General features: G+C 43.8%; 1 protein-coding gene across 1 annotated transcript; it reads left to right on the forward strand.

Moving 5' to 3' along the window:
* LOC8064421 (pathogenesis-related protein PR-4) lies at positions 10,593–11,353 on the forward strand. The gene is made up of 2 exons (XM_002449414.2): positions 10,593–11,072; positions 11,183–11,353. Exons 1-2 carry the CDS (start codon positions 10,794–10,796, stop codon positions 11,351–11,353), a joined length of 450 nt encoding a protein of 149 aa, XP_002449459.1. The 5' UTR covers positions 10,593–10,793.

The following is an 11,897-nucleotide window of genomic DNA, read 5'->3' on the forward strand; positions in this document are numbered from 1 at the left end:
AGCTTTTATACAGTACAGCCTACCACCCTCAAACTGGTGGGCAAACTGAAAGGGTGAATCAAACCCTAGAAGATCTATTGAGATCTTGTGCCCTGAATTTTCCAGATAAATGGGATGACTGCTTGCCTCTAGCAGAATTTTCCTACAATAATAGCTATCAGGAGAGTATCAAAATGGCTCCCTTTGAGGCACTGTATGGTCGCCGATGTCGAACTCCGTTACACTGGTCAGAACCTGGAGAAAGATGGTTCTTCGGAGTTGACTTAGTGAAAGAGACTGAGAACAAAGTGAAACAAATCCAAAATAATTTGAAAGTTGCTCAGTCCCGACAGAAAAGTTACGCTGATAAAAGACGTCGACCATTGAAGTTCGCCAAAGGTGATCATGTGTATTTGAAAGTATCCCCAATGAAAGGAGTAAATCGTTTTGGTGTTAAAGGCAAGTTAGCGCCTCGTTACATTGGTCCATTTCCAATTATTGACCGATGTGGACAAGTCGCTTACCGCCTTAAACTGCCCGAACGATTATCCGGGGTACATAATGTGTTCCATGTGTCTCAACTGAAAAAGTGTCTTCGGATACCAGATCGAGTTCAAGATATTGAAGATGTAAAGCTTGAACCAGATCTAACTTATTCGGAATATCCTATCCGAGTACTGGATCAAAAAGCTAGAGTTACTCGAAGGACGACCACCAAATGGTATAAGGTACAATGGAGTCAGCACTCTGAGGAAGAAGCCACCTGGGAATCTGAAGATTACTTGCTAGAGAATTTTCCTGAATTCCATGCTTCCCTTCAGGATAGCACATGATAATCAGAGAATGTACTCCAGTGAAGAAAAAGAGTCACCAAAGCCATGTACTTAATGTACATATATGCATATAATGAAGTATTTTCCCCAACTCCTTGCCTTATGGAAAAGTTGAAGATGAAAGAGTTTTGACAAATTTCCTTTTCCATTACTTACCCTAAGGTTTTAAATCTCGGGGACGAGATTTCTTTAAGGGGGAAGGGCTGTAACATCCCTGATGTTACGGTTACTAAAAACGGATCATGTCATCATAAGCATTGCAAAGCATAATTGTTAAAGCACATTAGTATGCATCAACTTAAAATAAGTTTACTTTGATTGCTTGAGCTTAGGGAAGTAGAGTGTGCTTCTGTGATGTGTTGTTGCTTGTGTGGTTGCTAAAACCCTAGGGTGGAAGTTTTCCGAAAAGCTAAGGGGGGAAAAAACCCTGATTTCTGGATCCTAGATTTTGCCCCTTTTTGTTTAATTCAAAAACTAAGCAAAATTTGAGGTTGAGTTTAAAAGCAAAGTTGTAGATCTTGGCAAGATGTACAACTTTGGTGTTTTGAGTTTTTGAAGTTTCAATACAAAATTCAAAGTAATTTTGAAAATACAGGTTTCGAGAAAGTGTCCCCTTTTCCAACTTAAACCTCCAATTCAAAATCCATTTGGAATTTTGAAAAGTGGTCAACATGAAAGTTGTAGAACACAAAAAGTTGAGCAACTTTCATGTTGGGAGTTTTTCAAGTTGTTATGCAAAATCAAAAGTAATTTTGGAAATTCTGTTTTGCCCCAATTCAAAAATTTGGAATTTCTTTGATTTGAGTTTGATTTTCAAACTGTTTGGCCAAATTCACCCTGTTACACTCAAAATCAGCTCTGGTCACCAAAACATGTTTTGTAGCTTATAAAATTTGGAACAACTTTTGTTTTGACACAAATTTGACTCCAGTTCAAATTTCGGTTGAATTTCGCAAAATCCAGAAAAGAGGGGATAAGGGTTGCTACAGTGACCCGATAGGGATCACCGGCTCCCTGTCCAACGCGGCCGCCGTGCGCGCAGCACCGCGAGCGCCCGTGCGGGCACGCAGCTGCCTGCTTGCCTGCGTCGCCAGGCAACGTGGACGCCCTTGGCTCATCTCCTTCTCCCCTTTGAGCACCAGCGTGGGCGCCGCCGCGCGTTTCCTCTGTTCTGAGCCAGAGAACCCGACGAGCTTCTCTTTTCAATTCACCGCAACCAATCCTTCCCGAGCCAAATTGACCGGTCCATAGCATCCGCCACCTCCTTGCGAACCCAGTGCACCTCCGAGCTCACTCCCTAGTCCACTCAATCGCCGGAACACCCCCCCTCTTCTCCAACTCCGGCCAGGGTCACCGCCGAGGAATCCTTCACGTGGACACGCTGCTCCAGTCGGTACCACGCCTTGAAGGCGGTCGTTTCGAGCTCTTCTTGTTTCCCCGGTGCTCATGCGCTCGTTTTCCCTCCTTGGACATGAACAGGGCCACCGAGACGACCTCACCGGAGCCGGGGCGCCGCCCGACTGCACGGCCACCGTCGCCAAGCTTCTCTGTTGTGTCTTCCGCCGTGGTGGTGTGAGCACCATGATCCCCATTCCTTCCTGGCCCTCCCGAACCTGTTGGTTTGTGCTCTACCAAGCCCCGAGGACCGGTCTACGGCCGGCCAGGGTGGCCGCCCGCCATTCGCGTGGCCGAGGAAGGAAGAGAACGGTAGAGTGTCCTCGAGTTGTACCTATGGGGTCGCAAGGTCGAAGCGCAACTGATGCGCACCCTGGTGTGGGGCTTGAACCTCGCCAGCGGCGACCGAGAGCGCGGCAAGGCCGCCGGGTGCGAGGGAGATGGAACTGACGAGCGGGGCCCGCTCGTCAGTGTCCACGTGAGAGGAGGGGCGGCGCGCACAGCGCGGGTGTGGGCCGAGCCTGTGGGCCGCCTGCGCAGCGCGGTTGTGGGCCGCGGCGCGCGCAGTCCGCGCGGGAGGTTGCTCCCAGGCCGATTTGGGCCGTGCCCCCGTGGGCCGCCTGCGCAGCAGTGTTGCTTTTCTTTTTCCTTTTTGATTAAAATTGCTTGATGTTTGAAATTATGTGATTAATTGTGTGCTAATCCAAAAATCGTGGAAATTTTTGTGTAGGCTCTCTGAGGTAAGTAGAACCCAAGAAAAATATTAAGTTCTGTTTTCTGGTAGTTTACATGTCTGTAAAAATTTGCCCTTTTAATTAGCAAATAAAACTTGTATGAATTTTAATAATTTAATTGTATGTCCAAAAATCACCAAAAATTATGGGGAGCCTCTGAATATTATTCCCTGGCTCCACCCAAAATTTGGTGGCATTTGGATAAGGTTTGGTTAAAAAGTTAATAAACCCTTATTTAGTATTTAATTAATCATTCCAAAATAAGTAAATAGTGATTAACTAAATCTTCATAATTAGAGTTGAGTGATTTTGGGATTGTGTGATGACCTGAGGTCATTAACCCTAATGACCTTTGGCATTTAATTATTGTTTAGCCTTAATGCTTAATTACTGTCATTAGTAATTAATTAAAAATTAATTAAGGTAAATAGGTTTAATAATTACTTAATGTAAGATAATTATGAATTAAGTAAAGTCTTAGTTTATAGATGAAACCTCTTTGGTAAAAATATTAAGTTATTAAACAACTTTATTTAGTAACAATTCTGTATTACATTAAAAAGGCAAATTGTACTTAATTCGGTCCATCTTGCATAATTGCCATACGCATATCATAAGCATTCATCATTTTGCGTATAGTGTCCGTGACCGAAGGAGCGCCCGTTGAACCGAACCCCGAGGTCGGTGCTCCGTTCGAGGAAGTCGGATCCGAGACTTGGGAAGTCTCCGAGGGTCCCTCTCTGCCCTGCAACCAAGGCAAGCCCCGGATGCATTAACCCCTCCTTGGATGTTTTAAATCTTTTATCACTTATGAATTGAAAATGCTGCATTAAGTAGATGAGAATTGGGTTAACCTACTTGCTGCATTTACTACCTTGATATCTATATCCTGTCCTTGACACCTGTTTTATTTTAAAACTGCGTAGCGATGCTTAGCCCTGCTACTAGTTAGGTTTTCAAACAAGAAAGTTTGAAGGGTTGTTGTGGGATACACTTATGGCCAATGATGTTTCAACTCGAGACCGGTCGGTGGACTTGCTTTAAGAATGGAGTCTTAAAGTAGTGTCTCCAACTGTGTCGGTTAAGGACCGGTCCGTTGATGGCCTGCTGGGTTGAGAATTTATAGTACTAGCCACTTGCCTACGGTAAGCCCAGTCTTGTGATCCCTCGACGCGAACAGCTACTCGCGCACTGGGAGTGGAAAGATGGCGAGAGTAGTGTGTACCCACCTTACGGATCTGAGATGACCGGAAAACATCTAGATCGGCTGTAGGATGGTGGAGTACTGTGCTCTCGGGTGCCGCGAACCTGGTCAGATTTGGGGAGAGCTTGATTTGGGTTGACATATGCAAGATTTAGTTCTACATATGTCGGGTGGTTAGGAACTCCAGCTGGATTGCTAAGCGATTCGAATCGTCGTTGCTCCCCGATTGGGAGACTCAATTCCTTCGACCCTCATCGTAGTTAAATATGCAACTGAATGATAACATGAGAAAAGGGAAAATGTCTCATGAGGTTCGGATCCCAATTCCCGGACTCATAGCGACATGAAGCTATGGCCATCAATAAATAATACTTAATGATAGGACTAGGAACTCACGGATTCGTCTGTGGGGAACAACTAGTTAGACTATCCTCGAATTCTTCTGCCTCTGCGAGGGAGGAATTCAGGGTAAAACTTGAAAATAAGGATGCACTACTAGTAAGCTTTTCCGCAAAACACTTTGGCTCCTTGCTCAGCCACCCCTTGTCTACCTTAAGCCTGCATCCCTAAATTCTCCTATTTTCCCGTCGGATAAGTCTTGCTGAGTACTCCCGTACTCAGGGTTTCAATACCCCTGTTGCAGGTGAAGCTCAGGAGCCGACTTGTTTCGGACCCTGTTGTGTGACCGTCGTCGAGGTTGACGACGAAGAAGAGTAAGCGTGACCCATGGGCAGGGTCTGTAATTTTGTTCTGTCTATATTAAAGTTTCAGTTGCTCCGCTGGACCAGGCTTGTAATAACACTCTACTATTTGGAAGAACTCCTTTTGTAAATTAAGTTATGTAATACTTCCGCTGTTTCATTCTGAAATATTATTTTGGTCTGTGTTGTTGAGTTACTGCTTTATCTTCGCAACGAATGATCCTGGTGTTAAAGTGGCCACTTGCTATCCTGTAAAGGCGAGAAGAAACAGTTCTCGTTGTTTGACCATTACCAGTGGTCAGGACGAGCCAGCTTGGTACGCCACAGGTAGCAGTGGTATGAGCGCCCAGCCATGCTCATCGGACTTCTAAAGTGGGAGGACTCCCGGCATCACCGTCAGAGGTCCTTAGGACAATGACAGGTGTCGGTGGGCCCAAACACTTAGGAGGTTCTGCCACAGATTGCCGATAAAGAGACGATTGAATTTGACTAAGTCCAGAGGTGGTGACGTGTTCTTACCGATGATCAGTATTAGTGTTTGCCGATGGCCATAACAGGAGGTCTGCCGATGACTCTGAAGGAAAGCGTGGAGATTGCCGATTGATCTGTGGCGGTGTCCTGGTCGGTTACAAGGGGATAGTTTTATGTTTTCCTTAGTTATTTAAATTCGTTTTGTATACGGATTCTGTTTAATTTGGAATTCGAGTCCTAGTCGTGTCTGATTGTAGCTCTTTGAGCAGTGTATAAATATAGACCCTAGGGCCTTGTAATGAATAATCTATCAATCAATCAAACACAAGTTTTTAATCATATTCCAGCATCTACTTTTTTGAAGACTTTGTCATATTTTCCTTTTTCCTACGAGTTCTTAGGAATTCATCGACTTAAGCTCGGCGTATTCTCGAGTTCCGCGTGAATACCTCTTGGCCGTGACATCCGGGCGCGTCGCTGTTGTCGGGACCAAAGTGTTCGAGTTATCACCTTTGCCGATAGTAAGGTCAAATCGGCTAGCACGCCTTAACGTTTGAATCGGGTATTAGCCCTTTGTGTTTGCAGATCAGCTTTTGCATCAACAGATACTTGTCAGCGAGTGAAAGCTGAACATCGGAGGCTAGCTGGATTATTGCAACCAATGAAGATACCTGAATGGAAGTGGGAAGATGTAGGTATGGATTTCATAGTGGGTTTGCCTCGTACATAGAGAGGATATGATTCAATATGGGTAATAGTGGATCGATTAACTAAAGTTGCTCACTTCTTGCCAGTCAAAACCACTGATTCAGGAGCTCGATTAGCAGAGTTGTATATGGAGAGAATAGTATGCTTCCATGGAGTGCCTAAGAAGATTGTATCTGATAGAGGAACTCAGTTTACCTCTACTTTTTGGAAAGCAGTGCATGATTCCTTGGGGACAAAGTTGAATTTTAGTATAGCATATCATCCACTGACGGATGGACAGACTGAGAGGATCAATCGGATACTGGAGGACATGTTAAGAGCTTGTGCCTTGCAGTATGGATCCAGTTGGGATAAGAGTTTGCCATATGCCGAGTTTTCCTACCACAATAGTTATCAGCAAAGTTTTAAAATGGCACCGTTTGAAGCATTATATGGTCGTAAGTGTAGAACACCTTTGTTTTGGAATCAAACTGGGAGACTCAGGTGTTTGGTACGGATGTGCTTAGACATGCAGAACAACAAGTGCGGACTATCTGGGATAATCTGAGAGTTGCTCAATCTCGTCAGAAAAGTTATGCAGATACACGTAGGAGAGAACTAGCTTTCGAGGAAGGTGATTATGTCTATCTGAAGGTGTCACCTATGCGGAGTGTGAAGAGGTTTAATATGAAAGGAAAGCTAGCTCCAAGGTATGTTGGTCCGTTTAAAGTTTTGCAAAGGTGTGGAGAAGTAGCGTATCAGTTACAGTTGCCTGAAAGTTTATCTAGTGTGCATGATGTGTTCCATGTGTCACAACTTAATAAGTGTTTGCGTGTACCTGAGGAACAAATACCATTGGAAGAGCTTTCTGTTAAAGGTGATCTCACTTATGAAGAGTATCGGGTCAGAATATTGGAGACGGCTGAGAGAGTCACCAGAAGTCAGGTTATTAAAATGTGCAAAGTGCAATGGAATCAGTATTCACAAGCAGAGGCAACTTGGGAAAGAGAGGATGATCTGAGGAGGTCATACTCATATTTGTTTGAGTAAACACCTTTCAATCTCGAGGACGAGATTCTTTTAAGGGGGGTAGAATTTGTAACACCCAAAAATTTGTTTTCAATTAATAGAAATTAATTTGATTTATTTAAGTATTTTTGTGAACATTTAATGTAGTAAAGAAATAAATTTTATTGAAATTAAAATCAAACATAAAGTATAGTAACTTGTTTATGCATTCATGCTGAAGCATATTTCATTTTGCGTTGATTGCCTTTGGCTAGAATTTATTTGCTTTCAAAATTTTATTTGGAAAAGGTTTTTGGAAAAGAAAACAGAAAACAAAGAAAAAAAAGAGAGAAGGATTACCCGGAGGCTCTCGGCCAACCCAGCTCACCAGCGTTCCCCGCCCCACCTCCCCTCCCCTAGCCCAACTCGCAGGCCAGCAAGCACCAGCCCAAGCGCTCTTCCTTTCTCCCTCCCTTCTCTCACCGACACTGCGGACCCACATGGCAGCACCTCCATCTTCCTCGCTCCGCACCGAGCCAGACGCGAGCTGGAATCCGACCCGTATCGCGAGAACTCTGGGATTTCCTTGCCGTTTGGCGCTAACCGAGGCTCTATAAAGCTCTTTCCCCGGAGCCGCGGACTCCTTTTGCATCCAAACCCAAGAAACCAAACCCTAGGTGCCCTATTCGAGCTCGATTGGATCTCACCGAGACCGAAACCAAGCCGCCACCGCAGCGAGCACGTTCTACTTCTCCTCAACGCAAACCAAGTGGCTAGGCGAGTTCGTGGTGAGCTTCTCGTTCGCCTGGTGTTTTCTTTCGTTGTTTGGCGTTCTGAATCATCGGATTCGTTGTCTCCGGCGAGCTCGGGCTCCCAGCCATGGCACGCCACCGCGTCGTGCCTTTGCCTCCGGCGGCCGGCCGGCCGGGTTCGGTTCTGATGTATCTGAGCCGCCCGATTGGAGATGAAGGGTTCAGAAAGAAACGTACCCGTTCGGCAGCACATTTTCATTAAGAGACCCTGAACTTTTGGAGTATCCAACCCGCGGTCCCTGGCGCGTTGGCGGATTGCGTTTTTCAGTTTTGAAGACGTATTCCGGTCGGCTTAAGCTAAAATACGCTTTCTAATAATTACAGAATTGCCATTCAAAGTATTTTGCTCATAAAATACTCATTTTAACTCCGTTTTGGTCCATTCAAATTTCGTTGGATTCATTTTTGCGAGCTCTACATGTTAAAAGTATTTGTTCACTGTTTTGAAACTTTTTAATTCTGCAGTAGCATTTAATTAATTATTTATCTATAGGAAATCTTAGAAAAATCATAACTTTTCCATTTTAATTCCGATTTTTGTGAACTTTACGTCCGTGTGATCGTAGCGATGCATAGATTCCTTTTATAAACTTTTATCTTTGATTTCTAACTGTTGGTGTAATGTTCTAATTATAATTTTTTTGCTTTGTGTATGATTGTCTGCATTGGATTGCGTGTTGTTGATTGATGTTTGGGAATAGACGGTGAGCCGTACGTTGGTGATCAAGACAAAGCCTTTGAAGACCAGCAGGCTCAGGAGAGCTTTGATCAAGGCAAGTATAACTTGGGATCATCCTTGTTACCTACACACTTTTAATACATATATCATATGCATGTGTTCACCTTGATGACCTTAGCAAAAATCATAGATGATTGTTATCCTGAATTCCTTGTTACCTATTTGGATATGCATGTGGGTAGTTCTTGCTAGTGCTTGATTATTAATCCATGATCTTGTAACATGAATTTTTGAATATACAATAAACAATAAAATAAGCTATCTAGCAACTTGAATATAAAGGGTGGAAAGAACTCTGGCTTTTGCTGGATTGATCTTGACCCTCCATAAGGACTTATCCCTTGGCAAAAGCTGGGACAACTCGTACAACCATGAGGGCTATATGGCTCTGGCTTTAGCTCAGTATGAAGACCTTTTCTAGCTTGTTAGAGGTTACCCGAAAGGGCAGAGGGGCTGAACCGTTTTGGGTATAGTGCGAGCCCCTGTCCCTATGTGTATAGGCTGCGCGTCATTGTGCCATTTGGAGGGGGGTATCTATATCTGCGCGCAAAGGAAACCTTACGGCCCTAACATGTTAGACGAACTTTTGAAAGGCTTCATAGTGATCCCTGCCGACCTTCCTTGGTAGTGGGTTAAGAGGCTGATCATCTCGGGCGAAAGGGTACGGAGTGTACAACCTCTACGGAGTGTTAAATCTGGTATACTAGCCATGCCCACGGATACGGGCGACCCGAAAAACTGACGGAATAGATGGACACTGATGAACATGATTAATGATGATAAATGATGGTTTATTATGTTGTTTATATGTGTTATTCTTAATTCTTGTATACATTGATCATGTGGATATGGGATTATTTATGCTACCTTGATATTTGCTATCCAATGATTAAACATGCTATCCACTATTAAAAGCTAAATGCAGTCCAACCAGTGTCAGCTATTTGAGCCTCATGAACCCCTAGTTATACTTGTTGAGTACGATATGTGCTCACTCTTGCAATTTCCCAACACCCTAGGTTATGCTAATGATGATGATTGGTATGAGGACTACCGTTATGAGTATTAGGCTTGGAGTCAACCAGTCAATGCTGTCCCTGTGTGGAGTTTCCGTCGAGAGCATTGTTTACTTATTGCTATCATTTTTGTGTAAGACTATGTGATTTATTATTGTTCCGCTATGTAATAAACACTACAATGGTACATTTGAGATTTATCTACTTATGTGTGCGACTATTTCTGGGGCACATATGAGTCTTTTATGCATTCTATTTTGTTCTTAAAATATGGGTGTGACATTTGACATCATAAAACAGTGTTATTTTTGTAATATGACAAGCGCTAGTACATGATTATTATAGTGCTGAAATTTTATATTATTTTTTCGAGCATCTTAATAACCTCAAATCTCAAAACTCAAAACTGTAAAATTATAATTCTCATGGGAGCTACAACTTTACTGTAAACGTTATCTTCATTTGACATCATACAGAAAAATATTATTTTTCTAATGCGATAAGCACTAATATGCGATTATTATGCTCTTGAAATTTTATATTAATTTTTTTGAGCATATTAACGTCCTGAAATAAGAAAAATTAAAAAATAGAAAGTTGTAGACGATCTTAGCATATATTAAACCGTTATGATTTTCTAAGATTCAGTCTTATTAGGCAACCTTTAGTGGGGTGACAAAACACTACCACACCAACAAGGTGAGTGACATGGTTTTCCATATTGAAAACACCAACATGGCAATTCTTGTCGTGCCAATACATATGGTGCGGCAATATTATTAATTTCATCGCACCAACAGTATTGGCACGACCAAAAGCATTAAGATTTGGAGAAAAAATTTGGAATAGTAACTATTAAGATATTGAATAAAACGGATTAAAAAAAACGAACCATCAATCTCATTTGTTATAAGTCATAACTGACGTAAGACGTAGTAATAAGGCATAGATTGTGTAACCAAGCATATACTCGTTCTTGTCGCATGTACATCTTACCAGGTCAAGACGATGATAACAAGTCCATTTAGGCATATCACAGCTTAAAGTTTAAATACGGCTACTAGGCACCAGCTTAATTAGCCATCGCTTTTCTGTTTGTACTTTAAGCTAGTGTAGCCATCAACAGCTATAAATAAGGCCCTAGAACCAATGCATGCACACATCTCTACTGAGCAAGCTATTTACAGAACAATAGTACTATTCCGAGTAATATAATGGCAGTCTCAAGGGTGTCACTGCTCTTCGTCATGGCGTCGGTCATGTTCGTTCTGGCTGCTTTTGATGGGGTGAAGGCGCAGCAAGCTCACGGCGTGTTAGCGACGTACAACCTGTACAACCCACAGAAAATCAACTGGGACATGCGGACGGCGAGCACGTTCTGCGCTACGTGGGATGCCGACATGCCGCTGGCGTGGCGGCAGCGTTACGGCTGGACAGCGTTTTGTGGCCCTGCCGGTGACCATGGCGAGCCCTCATGTGGACGCTGCCTCCAGGTGCGAATGCATGCACTCTTCTCTGTCTCTCTGTTGTTGAGGGCCGATCTGTCCGCCTCTTCTTGTCTCACACTCGCAACATAACCGAGAAATAATGGTTTCTTGAGCAGGTGACGAACAGGGCGACAGGGGCGAGCACGGTGGCCAGGGTGGTGGACCAGTGCGACAATGGCGGGCTCGACCTGGACATCTCGGTGTTCAAGCAAATTGACACAGATGGAGGTGGCATGGCCAACGGCCACCTTTCTGTTGACTACAGTTTCGTTGATTGCCAAGATTAGAAAACAATCTATGCTCGATCGGATGGCAGCGTACGACACATCGCTTATTTATACAATTATATATATGATGGGCACGTTATCCACCGGCTGCTGAATAAATATGGAGAAATAAGCCAGTGTAACAATACAAGTACGTGAAATTTTTACAAGAGAACGTTATATTAAATCCAGTGTAAACTATGAGATGAGAGGAATTGATAGCTGGATATTCTCAACACATGGAGTACGAATGAATATACCGGTGCTCTAAACTATATGGCCATGTTTGTTTCCGTGTTTCAGCGTGATCCCCAAGACAAAAATGAGTTTGCATTCATGTATCACCCGCAACAGCAACCAATCCACGAGCTCAAGCCCGCGATTTGGAAAACACAAATTTGTGTTCCTTGCCTGCCCCTCCCTCCTCCCGTACAGGTGACCTCAGTCCCTCCACCTATGCGGATGTCACCCCAGCCCCGCCCTCAACCATTAAATCCCTCAGCCACCTCCCTCCACCCTCATCGCCTGCCTACGGCCCGACACCCGCCTGCCCTGGATCTGGCCT

The sequence above is a fragment of the Sorghum bicolor genome, chromosome 5 (genome assembly GCF_000003195.3).
Source record: "Sorghum bicolor cultivar BTx623 chromosome 5, Sorghum_bicolor_NCBIv3, whole genome shotgun sequence".
NCBI classification, from domain to species: domain Eukaryota; kingdom Viridiplantae; phylum Streptophyta; class Magnoliopsida; order Poales; family Poaceae; genus Sorghum; species Sorghum bicolor.